Here is a 25,738-nt window from a genome sequence, read left to right as displayed (position 1 = left end):
CCTTTGCAGCAAATGACAATGCAGAGTACAGGCCAGTGCTTTCCACAAATCTGATGGATTTTAAAAGAAAAGAAACCCAAAACAGCCCAAACCACGCCAGACTAGCTGTGAATCTGCTAGAGAAAGATATTTCTTTGTTACAATTGGAATCAGTTTTCTGTTGGCTTAAACAAACTCCTGTTCCAAGTGCAAAGAAGAAAGTGAAGATTAGCATTTTTGATTTGGTGAACTCTTGATTGTGTGGAACTGAAGCATTTAGGGAAAAAATGTCTTCATTTAAAATACTTTTCACATGTCAGTGATTTGTTGGAGTAAGAGTAATGGAGTGAAACTAAGGAGGGGAAAAGATCACTTTGGCTGTATACTAGGAAACAAACCCTGACAGCGATAGATTATTTGAATAGAATATTTTCCCAAGAGGAATCGTGGTGGAAATACACCTCTTTTGGGTCCTGTAAAACTAGACTGGGCAATGAAAATGAAAAATGCTGTAAGAAATAATCTTGCATTTCTTCTCCAGGGAAATGCATAGATGACTGCTGTAGGGGATGGTCTGGGATAGCTAATACAGAGCACAGTGGGTTTTCTGTATTACAGAACAATAATGCAAGGCTAATGCTGAGACATTTTTATCAGTGATGTAAACTAGACAGCTCAACTCTGCTGAGCACTTGGGCTTTCTCACAGCTGAGGTAAAATTGAACTTTATTTTTCAAAGCCTTAGGATGGGAAAGAAAATTAAAAGCAAAGACTGAAAATAGCATGTAAGCAACTTTACAGTTTTTACAATTAATAGTATTCCCTTGCTAATTTTGAGCTGCTGACCTCAGAGTCACCAGTCATAGGTACACCATCGTCCCTCTGAAAAGTTGGGCATTTCCCATGTGCTGGGTTATGCCTTGCTGGGGCCTTTTTGCTGGAAGCACCATGAGGATGCGCTTTTAAATTCTGGCGTCTTAGTTGCAGCTATTTTGAGATGCCTGTGACCCCAGCTGCCTGCCCTCTCTCTGCTGGAGTTTGCTGTCCCCAGGCAGGGGTGACAGGGTGGATATGGAGTTTCTCAGCTGTCACAGCCCAGTCCATGGCAGGATTTGTTTTCCTCACTGGAAGAGTGCAGAGAGAGTCATGAATTGGCTGGTGTGGCTGCTGATTGTGTCTCGTGGCAGGGCTGTGGCATGGCAAGGGTGACATGGTGAGCATGAGGCACACAGGAGCAGCCAGAGCTTCTGATCTGAGCCCCAAAGCTGGGTTTGTGTCAACTTAGTTGCTATCGTGTGGTTCCCGATCAAACGTATACTTAAATAAGCATTTTTTAATATCATATTCCAAAAAAGCCTCAAACCTTTTTAAGTGTTATGGGCTGCCTCTTCAGTAAGTGTTATAGGGGTTTCCTGTGTGTAACTCAACTGTAGTTCCCTTCTTTTGCCCCAAAAAGGTGAAATTATTCATGTTAGAATAACTACAGATAACACAAACTCTAGTACCTCCTTAACCTATAAGTTTTCTAACTTAGGGGGTGGATATATGTTATTGCAATTGTGTAAGTGTGAGTAATTCTGTTCACTCAAATGATGCAGTGATGGAAAAAAATCCATAAATGCTGAACACTGTATTTAAATTTTACTGTAGGTATAAATTTACTGTATTTAAATTTTCGTAGGTATATCGTAAGTGTGTTTTCAGAGGAGATAATAACTGAACAAATTGGAAAACTGCCTGAGCTTAATAGACCTTTCAGGCATCTGTTATTGTGTTGTGGATCATCCAGCAGGAAACTTAGTTTAATAGTTAGCTGTTTAGGAAATACAACAGCAATTCTTTCAAAAAGATCAATTGTGAAGGGATGCAAATCCTACTAATTAAGAAAACAATCCTATTTCTTGCAAAGTTCATTTTTTTTCTACTTACTAGTAAAAATCATAGGCATTTATGTAAGCTTAATTCGCTTATAAGGCAAAATCTTAAACAAACAAATTGCAAGCCATAGGCATTTCATGCCACCAAATAAGTGTGACCCAGGTGGTGGGTGGCTGTTACACAAATCTGTCTGTGATCAGTGACAAAGGAACATGGCTTTCTTCACTCTTAAATGGTTTGGCCTTCATAAGCTGGTGCTGCCTAGAACTGTGTGATCCAGCTGGGGCAGTGCAGAAATAACTTTGTCTTTGGCCTTAGTATGTCTTTCACTTCAGACTTAACTATTTTGATTTGGTTTATTTGTTTTATATTAATAAATATATTCTTCCTCAGCCAAGAAGTGATAAGATGGTGTTTTTCCCAAGAATTTGCCTTCTTCGTAATTTGAAAAATTAAACACATTCCTTGAACAAATATTACTAGTTTTATATAAAACACTTACATATTAATTATATAATACCATGTAATACTTTATTCACTGATCGTTTAATGAGAGGAAATTAAATAAGTGTCTCTGTAACTACACCATGTTTATTTTGAATGGGTTTTTGGGAGTTCATGTTACTGAATGAAGAAGAACTTATTTTGCTTTTTTTTTTTTTAAAGCCAAACCCTCAAAACTTCATAAACTATATTTGGTTTCTAAATTATGTATTTAGTAATACATAATTAGAAAGAAATGCTTTCTTAAGCTAGTCACTTTTTCAGTGAAAAAGTTGAATTAATTCCAGCACAAGATGTAAGAGACTGGGGATGTGCTCTTGTTTAGCTCTGAGAGGTTAAAAAGTAACCTTGTTTAGAATAATGTTGATAAATACTCTATTTCAGACGGGGAAACAAGATAATATTTTTGAAAGGTGTGCTATTGAAGTAACTTTGAATCTTAAGATCTCCTCTTAAAAGTTGAGAAAATGGAGATCTGATACAGTTTTTGATGAAAATATGGGCAAATACATATTTTGGAAGGTAGCCTGTTCTTTCTTTATACTGTGTGTGCAGGTAATTAATTAACAATAATCAATTTCACATTGCTTTAAGTTCAGCATAAGTATTTGTTTGACTAGGAGGGCACTTCAGTTAATTCCTAAATAAAATGTGCTTTGAGAAATCTCCTTTTTTTTATGTTATTTCTGCCTGCTTGCTCACTGTAGGAGAATCAGCTCCTGGAAGATCCAGATTTAACAGAATCTGGTCTATTTGCAGAGTGATTATCAGGTGAAGCCAATACCTTCCTTAACAGACCTGTAGAAATAAGCCCATCATGTTTGGGGTCTGGAAGTACAAACTAAGAACCTTTGACTTTTTCTTTTTTTTTAACACAAAGTGTTCAATGAGGACAATGAACATGAATTCTGAATTAAATCAGAACTGACTGCTGTACAACATTCAGTATCTCAGTTCATTAGGAAAAACTCCAAACAAAGGAACTTGACACCCTTTAAAAATACATCTCATTTTCCTTTTGAAAACCAGAAACTTCCTTTACCCATCCATTAAAGCTTGTTCTCCTGCTCCCAGTGCATGTTTGCCCTGATGGTCAGACATTTCTGCCTGGCCACACAGACTGGTTTGTTGGGCCCTGTCCAGACAGGCACAGCATTGCCTGAAAGTTCTTGGAGCTATTGTCTGATAATGTTCCCTCATTTCTGCTGCTTTGTTCATGATAGCCTGCAGAGCAATAAATTCAGGTTCTAGCATGAAAATTGTCCCTCTAAGTTGTTTCATGCTGCCGATAGCAGACCTGTCTTCCTGCACTTCACTGATTGAATTCCACCCCGTCGTTCCCTGACTGGTTCTGTGAACTGCAGCTCCCTGTTCCCAACCATTTGGTCTAATAGGCTGTGATGAGGGCTTGGTACTTGGAAAACCATTTTGTCAGAGCTGATGACAGTGGCTGATCAATGACTCATAAACAATTTATTCAGAGTAGTATTTAGTCTCCTCCCCACGCAGAGCACTGCAGAACAAAGGGTGTGTAGTTGCATCTCTGTTCTCACCTTCAGGCTGCCTGTGCCGGGTCCACTTTGCCCTGGTGGCCACTCAGTGTGGCCTGGCTGTCAGTCTAAAGACTTCAAAAATCCCTCTCCAAACACCTCCAAAATCCTCTGATTTCAGGACAGCATCTTGAGAGCTTGTGTTCTGTCTCTCCTTGTAGCTCTAGTAAATATCCACATCACCCCACCCAAATCCCAATTAATTGATTTAATAAAGTGAAGGGCAGGTCTGCAGTACTGCTAGACCATTTCCACTCTTCTCCTTATCTTTTGGTACATGTTAACAGAGCATCAGAAGCTCTGTTTATTCATTCTCCCATTATTCAGTTTGTCTTGGTTGGTTCTTTGTTTTGTTTAAGTTGTGTGCTCAGACGTACTAAAAAATGCAGACAGCTCCTCAATGCAGGCTCCCAGTATCAAGGATTTAAAGTTACTGCTTTCTGCCAGTTTTCTCAGTCTAAAAATGTGTTTGGCTTAGTCAATCCATGCAAAAAAGTGAAGTGTTAATCTGTTCCTCAGAGGTGTATCAGGAGGTCGTGAAAATCACTTGTCTGGTGCTGCAAAGGGGAAACCTTACAAAAAGCTGAGGCTGTTCAGAAGGACCTGAGAAGTGTCCTTAGGTGAAATCAGGCCTTCCTTAAATAAAGGCCATGCAGCAGGTGGGAGCAGCCTCTGAAGCACAGCTGCCATGGGCAGAGCAGGTACAGAGACAAGGCAACAGATGGACCTGAAAATAATTGCAAATAACTACCTTTGCTGAGAGTTAAATTCTCAGTGATTCAAGCTGATTTAGCTGTGAGATGGGAGTGGGCAGATAACTACTGGTAGCTGGCCCAAGGTCACTGAACACTTTTTAAAAAGAGATTGTGTACAGCAGTTATTTTCAGGCTTTTCCAATTTAGAAACCCCTTCAGAGCAAATTTGGCTCAGATCTGCTGCTCCTTCATGGTTCCTGGGAGCTGGCTGGTCTGATGGGCTGGAGAATTGAGGTACAGATGACAGAGCAGACAGTCCTGTGCATCTCATGCAAATGACAGAATTAGGAATGGGCTGTGTTCTTCTTGCCTTTAGCTTTGGAGGATCAAGGAGCAGCAAGCAGGGTCAGTCAGGCTGAGGTAAGCTGTTCTAACCCTTTCAGGATATGGTTCTGTCTCAAAATCCATTGCATCGGGGGAACAGCTTCAGTTGTCACCACTGAGTAGGATGTGCTTCCAGAAGCAATGGTAATATGAGTGCTAATATTTGCTTTATGAAAGCAGAAGTTCATATGTATCCTTCCCAGGAATTTTAGTCTGGGTGGTTCTGTACAGAGAATCAAAACCAATTGTGAACATGTAAGCAAAAACTGTGTAAACGCAACATGCACAATAGATGTGTCTCCTGCTTAAAAAAACATGAAGCAAACAAGTTCAGTTATATGAAATTTAGGGATGATGTTGGTTTTTCATTTATAGAAAGTTCTAATGAAGTACTGAATGTTGCCACAAATATCAGTTTTATTTGGGGAGAACTCATTTGTTAAAGACAGCTGAATTGTGTTTATTATTAGTTTTCAATGTCCCAGGGATCCATGTCTTACAGGAAACCTATTCAGTATTTTGTTTTCACCCTGTCATAGCAGATCTATTGGTAGAGATTCATTAAGGCATATTATTATAAAACATCTGCTTCCTCATCTGGTAAAAACTGAGAATTAGCTTTCTTTTCAAGCTTTTATACTTCTGTGATTCAGAGCAATCACCTGTCAGCAGGCTTTGATGTGGAAGGGCTGCTTCATACCAGGAGTGAGAAGCAGTACCAGAAAGGCAGAGGGGAAAACATCCAGTGAGGGTCACAGCATTTCACAGAGCAGAACTCTTCCTGTAGGAATAATGAACTTGTTACATCATGACTGAATTGTACATGCTCTTGCAGTGGCTTTTTAACAGTGTTTGCATGAAACCTTGTTTCTAAGTGTTGCTCCATCCCTGGAGAGTTCCATCATGATTAGTGGTGTGCAATCACATCTTTTGAGGAAGACAATTAATGCTCTTCTATCACAGCTAAAAAGAGCTGTACAGTGAAGCAGTCAAATGTTGCAGAAAGATGGTTGCTTCTAAGTGAGCGCAGGATATGTTTAAAGAAACTTTCTGCACTAAGAGAAAATGTTTTGTGGCAGAAATAATTGATTTTTTTCTGGTTTGATCAGGGTTCATTTCACTTTTTTAGCAATTTAATGAGGCGGCTTAAGTGGGCGGCTGTGCCTGTGACAGGAATCTGCCCACAGCTGACAGCAAACCCTCCCTTAAAGGAGAACCAGCCAGGAACTCAGAGCTGCTCCATCATTGCCCACCTTCTTTCATTGGCCTGGCCCAATTGCTGCTGTGTAGCCAGGTGTGAGGATCTGGGCAAGTGCCTCAGTTCCTGGTGGGCAGGAGGAGCTCAGTGCTCTGTTAGGTGATGGTAATTCATAACAAAATCACTTTATTTCTTGTTGGGAGTTCAGTCAAACTGTTTTCTGGCTTTGTGTTATTACAGTTCTTCAGCTCTGTTGGTGTTAAAGATCTATGAAAGAAAACACTGCTTGAAATGCAGGTCTGATTTCTTGCCCTCCATTCAGAAATCTCAGGGCTGTGTGAGCCTGTTCCCCTCCCAGGTTGCTGAGTGTTCTTGGGAATTATGTCTGGGTGAAAACCTGAGGCACTGTGCTAATGATGCTCTGGCTACTCTGCAAGTCAAAGGAGGAAAGCCTGAAGAAAGTTATAACACTTCTGGAGTGGCCAGAGTGGTAATTTGCAAGGGAATGTTGAAATATTGTCATTAGTGGTGGTGTGTGATGCAGAGGTGCTTATTTTTATAAATTATTGTGTGAGGGCTCAGCCTGCAGGTTTTGAGCCCCAGTGGTTATTAATGTGTGACACCCAGCAGAGCCATTGTCCTCTTTTCAGGTTTAATTTTCAGATGCATCATTTAGTAAACACAGTAATATGAGTTTTTGTATTTCCCACGCCTAAGAAGGGTGAACAAAATGTATGAATTCCTTTTTTTAGGAGAATTACTGAAGCTTGGATTGCTCTCTTGATACTATAAACCTGCAATAAGTGGCAATGTCAAGGGTTCCCACCCCACCTCCTCCTGGGGAGATGTCCAGTGGACCCGTGGCTGAAAGCTGGTGTTACACCCAGGTAATTACATAAATCCCAATGCCTTCATTTTCTGTTGTTGTCATAATAATTGTTAAAAAAAACTAAACTAAAGTTATTGGCATATTGAATAAATATAGCTGACAATCTAAGTGGTTCTCATAGCTAATGCTTGATATGTAAATTAAATATTCTTAACATTTTCTGATCTTTTGTTCAGGTTAAAGTAGTAAAATTTTCATACATGTGGACCATTAATAACTTCAGCTTTTGCCGTGAAGAAATGGGTGAAGTTTTAAAGAGTTCTACATTTTCATCAGGGCCAAATGACAAAATGAAGTGGTAAGGTCTTTATTTGACCAAGTGCTTTGGGTTTTGTTTTGGGGTTATTTTGCTCACAAAAATTGTAAAGTTAAATTAAAAATCAGTATTAAAACTTGGACACTTCTTGGACGGTTAGTGTAGGTATGGATTTGTTCTAATTTTAAATTGCAGCAATCACAAAGGAAACATTTATTTCAGTAACATTTATGATTGTGGCTTGTAAAAGTACTTCTGAATTTATTCTGGGTACCATTAAAAAAATTACAATTTCTCCTTTTTTTTCAGGTGCCTGAGAGTGAATCCAAAGGGATTAGATGATGAAAGCAAAGACTACTTGTCATTGTATTTGCTTTTAGTCAGTTGTCCAAAAAGTGAAGTCAGAGCAAAATTCAAATTTTCCTTGCTGAATGCTAAAAGAGAAGAAACAAAAGCAATGGGTAAGGGAATATTAATGTGGTTTTGTAAGAACATCAGCAATGTTATTTTTTTCAGTTGAGAGCAGAATTTAATATTGAGATAAACTTTTATAAAATACCTTTTCTAATTTCCTCTTAGAAACATAATTATAAAATTCTGTTCATGTTTCACACGTTTCTGATCACTGAGCAATGTTAATTCTGTCCTCAGCAGTATAAATTACAGCACATTGTCAACTGCTGTCACTCCAAGTCCTTGTCATTTAGTTTTTCCAGCAGATTATTCTTGTTTCCTGTTAGCAGAGGTGTATTTGCTTGTTTGCAGCTACACTGGAAGTGTTTGATTTCCATTTTTAAATAGGATAAGCAGAGATGGCTGGATTTTTTAGACATCCTTTATAATATTTTGGTCTATTTCAGCTGATTTACACTGTAATCAGTTTAAAAACGTGCCATGTATCCAAGGAATTAGAAGACTTTGAAATAACTGATTATTTGATTTTATTGTTTTGTTGATATGAAAAATGTATGGGAATCTTTTAGTTTCAAACTTGTGAGCACAACCTTCATTGGAAATGCTGTTTGGGAAAGCTGGGATTCTTGTGGAAATGAATAATTTAATGCTGATCTGCACTGAATTTGATCTGCTGCAAGTCCTGTATATGAAAAATAGCTATTTTTCTTCCCTTCTACTCCAGCATTTAAGAGATGTTTCAGGTCCTGTTTTGTTGCAAATTCTCCATTTCTTGCAGAAAGTCTGTAGTTCTGCAGTGTTTATACCCAAAGTTCATGCTATTTCTCCTTAAATAACTAGGCCCACTTGTAATCAGCAAATTAAATCCACAGAACTGAGTTCAAATGTAAAAATTAAATGATTGGACTCTTTGGAAGGGAGGTAAATAGAAATGTTTCACATGCATGTCTCACTGTACTAATCCTTTTACACTGATGGTTTCTTCAGTCCCTGCAAACTTCCATTTCTGGAGCTTTTGTGAGCAGAGAGACACTCGTGTACATTTGGAGAATCATTTGGAGGATGTTTACATCTGGACTTGACACAGTCCTGGAGTGAACAGGCTTTGATGCAGTTTCACATTTTATTTACAAATACCAATTTGGAGATCATCGTGGAAGCACAGAATTACTGAGTTTGCACAGGGGTTTTGGAGGCTCAGGGTCAGCCTGAGCTCTTTGCTTGGGACTTGTGGTGCTTTGACATCTCCAGGGATGGAGACTCCACAGCTTATCTGGGCAATCTGTTTTAGTCTCTAGCCAGGTCCTGCTGGCCCTTTGTTTGCCTTAGGGGTTCATTGTGGGTTCTGGTTGATTTGTTGGCCCCCAGTACCCCAATCTCCAGTGAGCTGTTTGTTCCTTTCTGTAGCAAACACCCAAATCCTGACCCATCATCTCTGCTGGTTCATCATCCACTGCAGTGCTAAAAATCCTGAGAGTGGGTGTGTCTGCAGCTTCTGCCACAGTGGCTGTGCTGGGTTTGGCACCACAGGAGTTATAAATATCTTTTCACTTTGGGAAATTACCAACAGAAGTCTTATTTCTTGGGCTCTCCAGCCATTTGCCATCTGCTTCTGTGGGTGCTGTGTATTTACTGAGACAGGAAAATGATGCCCATTTCCAATGTCCCTTGTAAATTGATAATTCATGCATAGGCTGCTGCTTCAAGGGATGAAGCTGTGTATGAAACAGATAGTGAACTAACATTTTGACTTTATTAGAAGAAAAATACATTTGCAGTTTTGTGCTGCTCTATTTTGGTTCTTAATTTTGGGGGTTAACGCTGGTTGTAGCTGCTAACAGTAAATCTAAGTCTGCAAAGTAAAGAATTGGGCTGAATCTAGAGAAGAAATTTGTGAATGCTTTTGGGTATGTGATGTTCTGATTTTTTTTCTTTTAATTCAAGATAATGAGGTTAAAAGTTGGTAAAGGTGTGAAAACACTAATCCAGATGCCAAGAAAAATAGATAATACTGTTTTAAAACATATTTTTCCTTCTTGGTATACAGGTTTCAGTTGTGAGCAGTGTTGTGTGTTTGTGCTGTTGCCCACACTGCACTTGAGGGAGTGCATTTCCCTCTGCTGCTGTGCTCTGTACAGCAGGGCTTGTTGGCACAGGAGTGTCAGGAGGTGACAGGGACAGAGACCTCACAGCTCCTGGGTGGCTCCTCAGTGGGCTCTGAAAATACAGTGAAAAAAACCTCTACATGATATTTTGCTTGATATAATCCTAGTGAAGAGCTGTTCTGAGTAGAATTTTTCCAGCTCTTGGAGGTGAGGGCAGTGTGTGACACGTGTGTGTTTTCTGTGGTCCAGCTCCAGTGTGTTCCAGGGGTGCTGCCAAGGTCAATAGTGGAGGGAAGTCTGGCTTTCCTGATGGCTTTATTTTGGAGGGTTTTTTAACAGATTCTGTCATGAAAAACACTTTGCTTTTATTACAGCCTTCTGACTTAAACTTCTGACGTGCTCTCTTTAGCTGTGTACAGCAAATGAAGTGGTGATGTGTTTCTTGCCCAGCTTTTTTGGAATGAAAGAAACAATCTTTAAAAAACAACTCTTCATCAGACCCCTCCCCACTTCCCACTCTGCTCTTATTTCAGTATTCTTACTGCCTTCATTTTGAACAATCTTTCTGAATTTAATTCAGAATGTGCTTTATTCTACTTAGATTCTCAAAGCTGTTCCCAAATAACCTCTTTTGCACATTTTACTTTAAGTGTAGGGTGCTCTTTCCTGTGGTTTAATTTGGGCAACAAGTGGCCACTTTTCAGTCAACCAGCCATGCAAAATGTGTAAAATCTTACTGGATTTACATGTGTTTGCACTGACATGACTGTGGGAATTCCCTTTTGGCTGTGAATTTTAGAAAAAATTGTGCTGTCACAGCAAATCTGATGGATTAAAAAAAATTCATTCTTATAACTGGGGCCAAAAGATAAATATAATTATTATGTTTTATGACCAAAAGATAGTTTAGTAGTTGAAAGCTTTCATTTCTGTTTTGCTATTTTAATGCTTTTACTGTATTTCAAAATCATTTCAACCTGTGAAACAAGATTTTCCATTTCAGGAAGAAGTCAAACCAGATTGTTATGACAACTGCAGAGCGTTGTCAGGATGGGTTTGTGGTGACAAATTCATTGTAATGGTGCTTCCCTCTGAACAATTCCTGTTTTGACACATTGGCACTCTTAAACCCTCACTGAAAAACTCCTTGTGCTGGATGGTGCCTGGGAGATCTAATGAGAGGATATGGTTCAAATTACAAATTGTGCTCATCAAGTGTTTTATAAAATAACACTATTACAATATTAAAAAGGCTTTAATCAGTTCTGTTGACACGTGATCCAAATGTGTGAAACTGATGAATTTTTTTATTACCTCTTAGTCTTGATGTGGAATTTGGTGCTGTTTGTTAATATTTTCCTTTAACTTGCTGTATTTGTGCACAATTTTTTATCAGAAAGCCAAAGAGCATATCGGTTTGTGCAAGGCAAGGACTGGGGGTTTAAGAAATTTATCCGAAGAGATTTTTTATTAGATGAAGCTAATGGTCTTCTACCAGATGACAAGCTTACATTATTTTGTGAGGTGGGTATTAATTTTTAAGTAATACAGTTTTAAATACAATGTTTCCTGCTCTAATAAATAGAGATTTTTGTTGATTTAAACAGTAACATACTCTAAAATTGTCTTCTGAAATCTATGAACTTGGTAAAATGTACATTGCTTTGTCTGTATTGCATTTCATTTTATTCTTTGGTGCTTGTACACTGAGGTGTAGAATATTGAATTGATCACTTTTAACTGCTGAACTTCTTTATGAATTTGCCACATTTGTTACATCAGAATTGACTGTAGAATTATTTGTGCCAGAGGTGGCTGCTGTGTGCTGTCTAGAGAAATGCTGTTTTACTGAGGTCACTTTTATTTAAAGAAGTTGTGTTTGGAATTAGAGGATTGGTTTTCACTGGATGGAAATCTTCACATACTGGTTCACATTATAAGAGAAAACCCAACTGATTGTCAGGATCTATATTCCTTTAATATCCTAATTGTTGGCTTTAAGCAATGAACAGGTCTTTCCAGTAAATTAAACACATCATTTTTTGACTAATTGTTACATTTTGTTTTCTGAGAGAATGCAAGTATCTTGTAGGAGGTGTGCTTGATACTGAAAATTAACATTGAGAGCTGTGCTAGAAATTTAACTTCATGGTGTATTGTGGATCCCTTCTTCTATAATATCATTTATATCCATAACCTAAATTTTCCTATTAAATTTCAGTAAAAAGCTTACTGGTGTTATAAATGGAAAGTAGCAGTGTAAGTGGAGTGTATGTTGAATATACATTGGCTGGTTATCTGGGCTGCCATAAAGTGATTAGTGACTTAGGAGGATGATAGATGCTCTAACTGCTAATAAGTTTGCTTTGATCTGTGTATTTACAGGAAATGTGTAAAATTGTCTTGGCAAGATTACAATTTAATTATATGTCATTATGCTGGGTAGGAAGAATAATTGAAATGTGGCCCTTGAGACTAGATATTGCAAATATAGTGCATCTTATTTTCACTTAGACAAGTTAAATTAGCTGCATGATAAATTTGTTATGAATACAATTATTTGGGTGATAAAAGCAGATATAACAAGTGTTTTATGGTTCTGTAAAGATACTTTTGAGTATTTTCTCTTCTTAAGTTGTCCTCCTAATGAGCACTTTGATGTAAATGAAAAGCTCTTAAAAGTAGCATTTGGTTTTGGAAGAGATCACTCTCTAAATTTAGAGATTAGACTTGTTTAAAAAATATAACTAGAAGAAATACTGGATTTCCACAGAGAAATACTGTTATTTAAATTCTGATGCTAATCACTGAATTTAGCTGTGCTTCCCTATGAAAATATCTTGATGTTTTAATGTGAGTGGCTTTTGTGAAGTGTTGGACCTACCCTGATTATAAATGTGGAAGGAAGTAAAACATTTAGTTGCTCACAGTGAACATGTTAAAATAACTTCTGGCGTGTTTCAGGGTGAAGGAAAAACTTGAAAATCCAAATATTTTAGGAATTTCTTTCTTTGGATGTGTGATAGAGCTCTTCAGCTGTCTTTAGAAATGACAGGTGTTGTTTGAAGGACCTGTTTCTATAGACAAGCCTGAAGTTTTTGTCCTTTTAGAACTTTACTGCTGAGCTCTGATTTCCATGTTTTCCTTCCTGCTTGTTTCCTGTCTGGAAAACTGACTTACCAGTTCTTAACTATTCCACTTTGCTTGATAAAACTTGTCAGATGTAGCAGATATTGAGTGAAGGTCTCTGATTACTGACTGTTGGTGGGCCCTTCTTCCTGTTGGCTTGCAGGAAAATTATTTGGTTGTCTTTGGCAGCAAAGATATTCATTCTGTGTTGCCAGAGATTCTGAAGATCAGCTGGATCTGCCCTTGGATGGCACCTGAGGGGCTGTTAAGTTTAATATTTTGTGAAGTCTGGTGCTGCCAGCAGCAACTTGGGATTAAATACAGCCTCAGTTTTTTGGGCACACTGATCTCTGACTGAATTCTCCCTTTCCATATAATCTGAAAGTACTTCCAGATGTTCCATTTGCTAATGGAATAGAATGTTCTCTGCTTTCACAGATATCTTACCTGCCTTAGTAGTCCAAGGAATCATTTATATCACCCTTACCATTAGATTACCACAGATTCAAAATCCAGAAAATCATGGACATTATCCTTGTTAAGTGTCATCACACAGAACTTGTTCAAGTTGACAAGTTTTCAGTAGTTATATGGGATTAACTTGATTGGGTTTCAGCTTTATTTAAATAAATTATAAATAATAAAAGGATGCACTTGATTTATGGTGTGCCTGTTGGACTGAGATATGAAAGGTCAGACCCTGTAATGCTTTGTATTTAGAATCTTTAAAGGACAATACACTCCAGGTCACCTGGGTGGGGGAGATTTCAATTAAAACTTTGCTTGGGTTATATCTTAAAAAGATGACCTGTAGCAAATTGTGTTGCCCAGCTCTCAGTATGTATTAGAAACCATTCTAAATCAGAAGTTTGGAAGGTCAGAGCTCCGTTGAAGTGCACATTAAGAGTGTGTAGATGGCTTTCCCTAGGCATTGTCTGTAGCTAACAGGAGGATGCTGTGTGGACAACTGGGACCATGAACTTTGAGTCAAGGCTCTGGAAATGCAGAACTCTCCTCTGGCAACAGAAGATGAGCTTGGCTAAGCTAAAACTTCCTTTGTGTGTATGTATATCTCCTGAAATCACTGTGTGTGTGAAAACTGGGAAATAGCTCTATAGATTTTTTCAATGTTATAAATGTACAGTCTAACTGTGAAAGGGAAATTTTGCTGTGCTTTGGGTTTTTCTCTTTTTTTAAGGTGGAAGAATAAAAAGGAATTGTTTGTATTCACAAGGGGGTATGAGATGATACAGGGAATTAGGCAGTGATTCAAATCCCCAAGCTGCTGTCGTAATTGGATCATCCTCCTCCTCTTCTGGTCTGCAGTTTGGCTTGCAGTGCTCCCACTTTCTGTGAAGCTGAGCTGTGCTGGTTTAGCTTTATGCCAGATTTATTCCAGATGTCAGCCAAAGCCCTGATCCTAACAGTATCAGCATTTTTACTTAAGATCTAATCCTAATTTTCTGTATTTAAGAGATGGAGTGATCAATATCTTGTAGTATGGCTCGTTACAAAGATTTTATTCTCAGGTCTGTGCTCGCAGACAAGAGAAGCAAAACCTGCTGAGTTCTCCTGTTTTCCCAACACACTGATTAAAGAACTTGGTATGTGAAGATAACTGAAAAAGCAGCAAGGAGTGCTGCTGTCCTGTTCCATTCCTAAGTGAAAGACTTAAACATGGGGAATAATGGCAGAATATTCACTTGCAATGCACATATTTCAGTTTTCTTAGCTAGTTCTGTACAAAGTTACATCCTGTGAGAATGCATTTTATTACTGAAGTTACTTAAACCTTAAACCTATTTTGAAAGTAATGGCTTTTAATCTTGTTTGGAAAACAATTACTTGTGGTTCCTGCCTCATCTGGACTAAATTAAATAAAATAATGAAGGAGCTGTTACTTGCACTTAGTTTGCATCATCACAATGCAGGTTATGTATAAATTTAACTGTCAGTACAATAAGGGATATTGAAAAATTCTACAGATTGTTCTTTAAACTTTTCTGTGACCATGTGATCCTGATGATTTGTATATAATTTTATATTGTGTATATTTTACTGAGATGGGTGAAGTGTTGAACTGTTAATTTAACTCTGAAATAGCATTAACTTGTTTTTGTTCCCACTGGTTTTCCAAGAACTGTATCTGTCCTTATTTATGTTGGCATTTCTGTCAGGTGGCATGTGGTATTGTGCTTTCTCTTTTTTTGTTTTGGTTGGATAAGTACACAATATTAGAGCAAGCCCTATTTGTTTTTTGTTACTTTAAAGTAAACTGTAAAGAATTAATTTATGGTTCTGGCCTAATGCCAGAAGTTTCACTGTTTTTTGCTTTGCTTTGGAATTGTTGGAATTCTAGCAATAGGTACTACTGTGATTTAATTCTTGTTGGCATTCAGTTATGAAGGAGTTGTCTTGCTGTGATTTTCTGTTAGGTAAGCGTGGTCCAAGACTCAGTAAATATATCAGGACAGTCTAATACAAACACTTTGAAGGTACCTGAATGTCGACTAGCAGAAGATTTAGGGAATCTCTGGGAAACAACAAGATTTACAGATTGCAGTTTTTATGTAGGAGGACAAGAATTCAAAGCTCATAAATCTGTCCTTGCAGGTACTTTCTACTTTTGTATTGCTATTATTTTGTAATTTAAATTGCCATAAATTTAAAATTTGATTATATTTAATATTTACTTTTCTTGATACAGCACGATCTCCAGTTTTTAATGCAATGTTTGAGCATGAAATGGAAGAAAGCAAAAAGGTAAGCTTCACTGAAAATATTACATGTAAATATTTGTACCTTGTGAAAGAGGAAGACATTGCAGAAAACTTGAGGCAGAGCAGATTGAGGAGGATGAGGGTTCTTATGGTGCATGAGGGACATGAACCTGTCCTGGTGAGTTCTGAGGGAGTTGTGTAGAAAGAGTGGAGAGGTGCTGGAGTTTTCCAGGTACTTGTATCTGCCCCTAGATGGTGTTTTTAAACATTAGCTACTGCTGTAATTGACCCGGTAATCTGCCCCCTTTTTGCCTCAGTTTGTATCTTCCCATCAGCTGGTTGCCTTGACTGAGGTTTTGCTGTAGAGTATTAAAGTGTTTTTTATGGTAACCAAGAAACAAGAGGTGGATTATGCCTGGCATTAATCCCTCAGGCAGTGGAACACCTTTCCATTCACAGCTTCTGCAGGCACTTGACCTGTGTAAGTGTTTTGGATAGAGGGTTTCTTAATCAGCAAAGCACTGCTGCTGCTTTTATGCACTTGATGTCTCCCATGGCAAAGAGCTGTTTGTGTCTTTCTTCAAGAATTATCAAAAGTGGGTTGGTTATGGGCAGAATCCATGAAGAGGTGAGGAACTGATCACCTCACAGAAGGGTTATGATGGATGGCCATCATTGAAAACTGCGAGATGCCACTGGTGTGCACAAACACTTTGGGTGACCGTAGTGCTGTGGTACAGCTGAGGGTCACTTTCCTTCCCAGCACCTCCAGTTTGGAAACTGTCACAGGTGGAATTGGAGTACTGGGAGCATTTTATTGAGATTCCTGGTCTGAAAGAAACCCAAACATGTCACAGCTTGAGTAGTGTGCCCTACCAGGCCTTTGCCTTCATCAGATCCATCCGTGCATCTCCTCTGCAGCCCTCCTCCTAAGCACTGACAGGAAACCAGACCATGCACATCTCCTGTGCCTGGGATTTTTATATTCCTTTCAAAAATCTGGGGTTTGCTTCTACATTTTTGACATCATTTCGCTCTTCATTAGTTGCTTTTAGGGTATATTGTTGTAGGATTGGTCAAGCTTGCAGTGCCTCTGTTGTATTATGGCAATCTTCAGCTGTGTGATGTCAGCTCAGTGTGTTTGCTTTTTGGATTCTCAGAACAAAACCTGGGCTGTGTTGACTTAGTTTAAGTTCAGCCAAGAATGGCTCAATTTGTTTTGTCTGCTGCTCTGATTTCTGATATTCCAAACACATTGTCTTTGTGTTGGAAGCTCAGAAGCATTTTTTAGTATTCCTGAAACTCTTGATTTTTATGTACAGTCTATGTGAGAGACTCCAGAGTTATGCATTTCTAGGAAAAAAATTACAATTACTTTTTATTACTGGAGCTTTTCCAGCTGATTTCTACCTGAGTTTTAAGAGCTATTTTGATTGCTTTCAGCTTAACATTGTTGAATGTTACCTTAAATTTGTAAGGATTTTGTATGATGGATGGTGAATGAAAACTTGTAGCATGCGTGCAGTTGATATTTAATATTCACTTCGAAATTGTAGCTATATTCCAAAGACTTTTATTGATTCTTCTTCTTTACCAGAATCGTGTAGAAATAAATGATGTAGACCCTGAAGTTTTTAAAGAAATGATGAGATTCATTTACACAGGAAAAGCACCAAATCTTGAAAAAATGGCTGACAATTTGTTGGCAGCTGCAGACAAAGTAAGTAATTGACTCCAAACTTCCCAAATCTAGTGTTTGGTTGGGGAATGCTGATTAAAAAAAATTATTTTCAGATTTTTTGATATATATTTTGCTTTTTTTAAACATGAGGAGCAGTTCTTATCAGAAATAAAGAAAGATTGGAAAGAATAGATTTTTTTAGCAGTATAAGATTGTTTTTAAAGAGAAATGTTTCAGGTATTTATTTATTATCAAATTTTTTTTACAAATAGTATTGTCTTCCCTACAAACCTAATAGTTCTAATCTTTCATCTCTTCTTTGTTGGGATCATGTCTACTCTTAAAATTGTTGTTCTTTGAAATACTTTTTCTGCTGTGATTTTTGAGATATAGGGATTTATAGCAGCTCAGCAATTAAGGGTTTATTTGAATGCTGGCCTTGATTTAGGGCATAATTGATAAATGTAGAGATCATCATAAGGTTGATTATATGAGATTGACTGTTATAAGGTTGATATATATGATTGTCTGCAATACCAGAAAACAAAAATGAAACCTGTTCAGACTGTGACATCCTTCAAAAAAGAAGCATGGTTTATTAATGCAAAATATAATATGGGAATGCAGTTTTTTCCCATCAAATTTCTTGTAGGCTTTATCAAAGGTATGAGGGAAATTGGGGAATTCAGAGATGGGTTGGATTGTTTTAAACAATGTAGTTGATGAAACTCCATTGTCTCATTTCCTGTCCCTCACTTAGAGATGTGAACCTGTTCAATGCTGATTTGGCTCCTTGCTCCTCCTCCCTTACCAAACAAAAGTGAAATGAAAACTACTGAATGAGTTATTTCTGTTATTTGCTAAAAACTCTGTCAACAAGATCCTTAATGAGTTTGTGCCAAGCCTAATGCCTGTGTTCCATCTGAGAACTGTCCAGTGCAGCACATTGCACTGTGTAGCACCCATGGGGAAGCAGTTTGATGTTAAACTCGGGAAGCACCAAGCCTGGCTGGAAGTGTCTTAAGAACTGCAGAGATGGGGACAGAGGGAATGAGTTTGAGGAATGATTAGTGCAGTTTTTCTCTCTCTCCAGTATGCACTGGAACGGCTGAAGGTGATGTGTGAGGAAGCACTCTGTAGTAACCTCTCGGTAGAAAATGTTGCTGACATTCTTATCCTCGCAGATTTGCACAGCGCTGAACAGCTAAAAGCACAAGCAATAGACTTTATTAACAGGCAAGTAACACTTGGATTACTTACTAAACATCTTTGTGTTTATATTTAGTGTACTTTCTCAATATTAGCACACTTCTCTCTTGCAGGTGCAGTGTTCTTAGACAACTTGGGTGTAAAGATGGGAAAAACTGGAATAGCAAGTAAGTTTCCCTGCCCCACGATGTTCTGTACAAACACTGCTAAGTAGACTGCAGATCTTAAGAACTGTTGCTTCATTTCCACACTACTGAGGCCTGTCACTGACTGTAAGTAAAGTAGGATTCAGCAGATGCTACCCCAGTTATAATTGTGACTCCCCCTTTAAATGCCAGGGAATGTTAGCTGCTCTCCAGTGTGAGATCCTAACAATAGCTGGTTTTCATTCCCTCTCCCAGGGGCACAGTGCTGTGAGATGATGGAAGCAGACTTTATAGAGAGAACCATTCTCATGAGTACCCAGCTTTGTGCCTGGAGGAGTGATAACCCCAGTGTGGTTTTGAGACTTGCTTGGGTCAGTGTGAGCCTGCAGTATTTCCACAGACAGGAGGGCAGTTGCTCTCTTTGCCTTTGGGGACGTGTTTGTGCACCTTCCCACACGCCAGCACAAGTGCTCTGGAGGCCACACAACTCGTCAGTCTGGTCCCTCTGACTCTGAGGGCTCCTGCCTACACTGGAAATAGGTTGAGACTGTGTGGCTCAGGCTCTGGATTGCAGCAGCTCCAGTGAATCACAGAGTGGAAGGCAGCCAGCTGCAGAAGAGCTGGCAGTAGGCTCAGTGTAAGGGCAGTGGAGCACTTAGTTCTTACCATCAGAATCTCCAGAGAACTTAAAGGCTGTATTGCACCACTTAGTTTAAATTGTTGTTTCTCCCTGAAAAAAAAAGGTTTCATAGGCGTAATGATTGAGCATGATGTGAAAAAGCAGTGGGTGGTGAAAGTAAATAGTAAAATATCAGTAATAGAGATAAGTCAGAATCATAACTATATAACTACTTGATGTATTTCTTCTCAAGTGATTTGGAAGTTCCTGAGCTGATTTCTGTCTTGAATGTTTGCTAGTTAACATGCTGTCCATCTTTGCTTCAGCTAAAACATGTACAGGAATTCAAGGAAATAGTAGGAGAGGGCCTGGCTTAATTTACTGATTCTGGGCACCAGGGAGTCTGAACTTTAGTATTGTTTCTCAAGGCCCTTACCCTCACTGACTTGCAGCAGCAGATTAAAGGCTTGCATAAGAAATCTACCAAAGATTAGAGATCATGTGGTGTAGAGGTCAGCTGATAACTTCATGCTTGATAATGTTCCTGAAACAGTGTGAGGGTGCTCACAACAGGCTTGTGAAAATGCAGAGCATTGGGAACTTGGGATTGATGCATATTAGTTTCAAATTTATCCTGTGTCAGTGTGACATGCAACCCAACCAATACAATATTCTTCATGTGCAAGTGAATTTTTTGCTTTTTTTCCTGTTATTTAACCAAAAAGTAAATATATACATTGAGTAAATACATAGTTTTTATCTCTTGGGTGTAAGTGTGATACTTGCTAAAATCTGTTGTTACTTTTGTGTTAGTTAAAAATCAACAGTGGCCATTGAGAGCTATTTTGAATGTGGCCCATCATCTGCACTGAAAAAAGAGTGAATGTTCTCAATATGAGACTGAGACTGCAGGCTCCCAGTGAAGGGGTCTGGAGCCAGCCAGCTAATCTGCCTTCATGGCTCTTTGTAGGAGATGAACTGCATCATTTTTGAGGCAGTTTCAGCTGATTCATCTTGTCATCCTTCTCTCTCCCCAAATTGAGCATGCCCTTTAATGTAATGAGATTATCGTGTCTTCCCTTGCTTTTTGTCTCTGCACTAGACCTCATTTTCTTCCTAGTTTTCCTCTTTATTGTTTCTCATGAGCAATTTCAAGGTGGTTATTCTGACACAGTTCTCTAGCTGAGGTCTGGCTGGTACTGAGTAGAGCAGAACAAGTACCTTTTGTCCCACATCTGATTATATTTCCATACCCAAATTGCAAATTGCTGCTTCTCTCTGTTGGCACCCTCCCCGGCATCCCCGGTCTGTCCCACAATATTTCACTGCAGCACTTCTGCCTTGCCTGCTCTTCTCCACCGTGCATTTGGTCTGTGAAATGGTGTGACTGTTCTTAATGCTTCTGTTTTCAGCCAAGCAACAGACATAATGGAAACTGCAGGCTGGAAGTCCATGATCCACTCCCACCCTCACTTAGTAGCCGAGGCCTTTCGTGCTCTGGCGTCTGCACAGTGTCCACAGTTTGGCATTCCACGCAAACGGCTAAAACAGTCCTGAGATCTTCCATGAACTCTAGAGAAATTGGACTGACTCCACTCCTCCTTGTCCAGAGGTGTTTTCACAAACCATAACAAGAGTTTTTGTTATTCTTGTCCACAGAACAGAAGCTGAAAAAGCCTATTGTTTGCTTTTCAGATGGATAATTTATGGTTTAATCCTCAGCTTTAAATTAGACTGATTACTCTAATTCACTGAAAGGCCTTAAATTATCTTCAATGACTCTCTAGTCCATATAGTCTAATGTATCTTGATTTTTTTATTATTATTTTTTAACGTGCCTTGTCTTTTTGACTAGGCTCTGCAGGATTGCACTAGCTCCATAATGCAGTAAAGTTGATAACTGAAGATTAATTTTTGAAAGGGATCTTCCATTATTTTCAGAAGAAAAAAAGAAAAAGATTATAGTTTGGTCCTGTGCTAACTGGAAGGTTTTGGCTGGCCTCTCATTAAAAGCACTTGAGCCAGAGGCACATCATGTACCCTAGGCAAGTGCTAAATATAGGGAGAGCCTGTTTACCTTCAGCAAATGCCCACAGGCTATTTATGGCAATATACTGCTTTGAACATAATTTATTTTTCATTGTGGGGGCAAATATGCAATGGTTTGGCCCAAAAATGTATTTTCATTACAGTTTGTAATGCTTATTGTGTGTGTGTCAAAGCTGTCCCAGCAGTGAAGAGAAACACAGAATAAACCTGTTGCTTGTGTTTCTGTACGGTCCATCATTAGTTTACATTTAATGCAGAACTGAACGAGAAGTAAAGGAGCTCAATGTGAAAAGGAATGGTATTGTAAATGGAATAAATATATCCCAGTGTATGGTTGCATAGAAAAGTCAAGGATGCATAGAATGACCAAATGTAAATTGAGGAAATGGGCCAAATGGATTTTGAATATGCACTTTTAATGTGTAACTTTTGTATGTTGTGTGGTACATATATATTTTGCTTTTGATGAATTAATGAGGTACAGGTAATTGTGGCTTAACTTTTTAGATACATTTTAAGATGCCCACAGCCACATGGGATTTAGTTTTGTTAGAAAAGAAAGGCATGTCTTTTTAAGACTCAATTGAAGGTGGCTATTGCGAGCTTTCATATTTAAGTAACAAAATATTTTCGCTTATTTGAAAAAGGCATGTGAATGGTAAAAACTTTGAGGGGATTTTTCCCATCTTGACGTACATGCACGGCTCCCACAAACACCTGGGGAGGCTGTGCACACATCCAGGAGTATTTCCCTGAAATGTCAGATGGTATCTGCAAGCACAGACTTGCTCAGTCTTGCATTTCAGTTCTTGTACTAGCATTGTGGATGGTATTGAAATTCTGCATAATGTGGATGGTATTGAAATTCTGCATAATGTGAAAAAAGGATGAAACATTTGTAAACTGCTTGTCATGGGCCAGTTCTTTACTATATGAACCTTAGCTTTAATATCAACATCCTCAGTGTTTGATAGCTTTGTTTACAATTGGGAGGAAAAGTCTGCAGTAGTGCACACTCTAAATGTTCCCTGAGTTATTGCATTGAGTTTACTGTAATAGTGATAATATGCTGTATTTCTTTTTTGGGGGGAAGATTTGGATTTTACAGTGGGGAATGGGAGGAGATCTCACCTAATTTATAAACAACTTTGTCTAGGGGTTTCAGTTTGCCTATTAAAAAAAGTCGTGCAGGGAAGAGAGGAAGAATTTCAGATTGTTTCTCCATCCTCATTTCATTGAGATTCATCTGACTTGCTCTGAATGAAATTTTTAGAGGAAAGAATATTTAATTTTATACTTGGGCATCTAGTAAACCACTTATAAAGGTAAATTGGAAAAAAATGCCCAGTCCCATTTTGAAGACTAAAACCCTTAAAAATTAATTTTTTCTTACCTTCTAGCTAAACCTTTGTGATGGCTAAAGTGTAAAATCAGAAATTTTAATAATACACAAGGCATCAAATGATATATATACAGAGATTTATCAATTTTTAAATATTTATCTGAGATAAGGTCTCACAAGCATTCTCCACAACAGGAGGTGAAGGTGTTTATTCCAGAATCATATTTTTGCTGCACTGTGTAACGTGTTGGGACTTCAGCTCCTCATCACTGTAACGCTCGCAGCGCTCACGTGCAAAGTGACTTGAATATTTAATGCTGTAATGATTGCCCAGGTCAGCCTGTTCTAAAGCAACAACTTACAGTAATCAGATGGAAAGCTTAAAGATTGCTAGGATTTTTTTTTTTCAAGCCTAATAGCACACTTTGTACCAAAAAAGTGTCAGACACTGTGCTGTGATATTGTGTGCATCATGGAGTGTCCCCTCCTCGAGCCAGGCAGTGTGAACTGTGTGTACACCAACAGGAAAGAGCCCTCTGCTGATCCATCTGTTCAGATTGGACTTTATTTATTTATGTTTTCAGGTTCTGACAGATCTTGAGAAAAAGGTAAAGCAGTTGCTGTAATCTTAAGTGAGTGCACTAATTATTCACCTCTTTAATTACCTACATGCAGTGTTCTCACTGGAACGGGACGTTGATGATTCCAACCTCCCCCTTTGGATTCAGTAACTCAGTTTCATTCCCCACATCTCAAGAAGTTGCCCTTAAAGCCTCAGTTGGAAGTGCAGCGGATCAGGAATAATCTGTGGTCAGGTTTTTCCAGGCTGAGACCCTGGGGGTTTTTCCTGGTGTTCCCTCCGGGTTAGGAATATGCCTATGTATGAAGGTGCCATGTTTTGGCTTGCCAACACTACTCTCCTAGATGTGAACCACCACTTCTGTGCTTTTCTGGGGAGAACCCTGCATGTGTCCTGTGTGTGTGTGCGTGTGTGTGTGTGTGACTGTGTGGTGTTTTTTGTCAAGGGTGACTTTCTAAAAATAAGGACTCAATTTGCTGTTAAAATGCTATTATGTATTATATATATATTTTTTTTTTCTCCATTCAGACCTCTCCTAAGGAGATGCTTTGGGTGGAAGTTGCTTCAATAAATAATCCTTATTTCCTAGTCCATTTACTGCATGCAGAAGTATGAACACATTGTGCCTTTATAGGAAACCGTTGCAATGAAGGGATGATTTAACAGGGTGCAAGGTCTTTGTAAAACGTATTTGTAAAGGTGAAGAAGAATGCTCTTTGGTACACAATTGAGATGGAAAAGTTCAAATTGCATTTGACCTCTGTTGCATGTTGATTCTTGCTTCCTAAATTCAATTTCATCAAGGTACAAACTACACAAGCAAGTGGAATAAGTATTACAGATACAAGTTGAGTAATGGTATATTTTTGTGAAATTGTGATAATATTTGCTGTTACAAGATAAGTGTATGTCAAAACGTGATAATCATGGACACAAGGTTACTCTAGTTCTGATGTTTTTCTACACATTGAGTATTTAGTATAAAATTCACCTTTGCAGAGGAGATCAGTAGAGGACCTACACAGAGATTGTGTTCCTTTTAAATCCTCACAGCAAGGCTTCTCCTTTGAGAGAATAAAAGCCATGTGCACTATTTGAAACTGTGTTTCATAGAAGGCAGTGAATTGCAAATGTGAGGTACTGCTACCTGAAATGTTGTCAAATTTTGTTCAGTTTTACAGTTTATTAAAATTCCTAAGCTTAATTGCTTTTTTTTTTTTTTTGTAATTGACAAATGGAATGTTACCTGTCCTGTCTGTTGTCAGTAGTGTATTTAGTGCAGAGCTTAGCTCCTTAGCTAGCCAAGACACTTAGTCTCATATCTTGGCTTCTGCTTACAGTAAATGGACTATGTTTGTAAAGGGAATTCACTATTTCAAGTGTTTTGCAAGGAACTTCACTGTATTTGTAACCTGGTTTTTGAAGGCTTAAGATCAATGAGTCCTATTTTAGAAGTTAAACCAGTGAAATGACTTGGACCTGTTTTGGGGTGGAAATGATAAAGAGAAATTCAGATATGTAAACAGTCGTATCAAACCATCCAGCCTTTTTTTATCAGCTGATGTTAATGGTGAAATACTTTTTGTACCTTGTTGCTGAAAATATTTTTGCGTTTCAGCACATCAAGTTACAATAAAGTTGTTACTTATACAGAGTGTCTGTCTTTATTTGTTGTCTGTACCTGCATTTGTTCCCAATGGCTGCCTTTGCTTTGAGAAAGATATTTTATCAGCACTGTCAGTCTGATGTCAAATATGCTGCTGTCCTTTTGGAAACCTCTTCTGGGGAGGATCTTGCAGCCTTGGTTATTTTTAATTTTAACCCATTAACTTGGTTTTTTTTCTGTTTTTACACTTCAAAGCTCTGGACAGCCTCACTTTCCCACCACAGAAGTGTCTCCCTTAGCACAAACTCTGTCAGGGCTGGTGGGAAGGAGGGTTGATGCTGTGGCAATGAAGATGGGATTGGTGGGTTTGAAATCTGCTTTCTTCTTCCACCCACCATCAAAAACCATCATCCTTTGTCCTGCCAACGAGTACAGGCTGCTGCTGAGCCCGTCCAGTAGGAATGCTGTTGGCATTTGTTACAGGAGAAGTGCTGTGGAAGAGGAGGAGTGGTATGGAAGGGGTTTCATGTGGTTATAAATATTTGCAGTGATATATGGCTTTGGACACTCTGAACTCCTGAAAATGGTGATGTCAAGGTAAGTTATTTCATGAAAAGTGTGTGTCTGGGTAGGTACATGCAAAATTCTCCAGGTGTGCTTAAAACAGAATAAATCATCCCTTAGCTGACTCCACAGTGATTCAGTCTGATGTTCCTCAATAATGGCATAACTCACATCCCCACAGTGTTCAGTAACTTCTGAAGGAGCAGGACTGGTTACGCCTGAGTGGTATCAGAATTATTTA

General features: G+C 38.5%; 1 protein-coding gene across 2 annotated transcripts in view; it reads left to right on the top strand.

Moving 5' to 3' along the window:
- SPOPL (speckle type BTB/POZ protein like) overlaps window positions 1-24,977 on the top strand; it is a 31,992-nt gene extending 7,015 nt beyond the window's left edge. The window contains exons 2-11 of one of the 2 annotated variants that reach the window (XR_001332767.3): window positions 6,941-7,075; window positions 7,254-7,375; window positions 7,643-7,794; window positions 11,249-11,376; window positions 15,417-15,594; window positions 15,689-15,744; window positions 17,299-17,421; window positions 18,476-18,618; window positions 18,705-18,863; window positions 20,769-20,909. Coding sequence is in view for 1 of the 2 variants with exons in the window: in XM_005487895.4 (XP_005487952.1) it covers window positions 6,998-7,075; window positions 7,254-7,375; window positions 7,643-7,794; window positions 11,249-11,376; window positions 15,417-15,594; window positions 15,689-15,744; window positions 17,299-17,421; window positions 18,476-18,618; window positions 18,705-18,758; window positions 20,769-20,913 (1,179 nt within the window). In the remaining variant the exon portion in view is untranslated. Of the gene's footprint in view, window positions 1-6,940; window positions 7,076-7,253; window positions 7,376-7,642; window positions 7,795-11,248; window positions 11,377-15,416; window positions 15,595-15,688; window positions 15,745-17,298; window positions 17,422-18,475; window positions 18,619-18,704; window positions 18,864-20,768 lie in introns of both variants that reach the window. The other variant, XM_005487895.4, reaches the window with a different exon arrangement.
- The last annotated feature ends 761 nt before the right edge of the window (window positions 24,978-25,738 follow it).

Source organism: Zonotrichia albicollis, chromosome 10 (assembly GCF_047830755.1).
Source record: "Zonotrichia albicollis isolate bZonAlb1 chromosome 10, bZonAlb1.hap1, whole genome shotgun sequence".
Taxonomy (NCBI): Eukaryota; Metazoa; Chordata; class Aves; order Passeriformes; family Passerellidae; genus Zonotrichia; species Zonotrichia albicollis.
The sequence above is the reverse complement of the archived record's forward strand: the minus strand, read 5'-3'. Positions and strand labels throughout refer to the sequence as shown.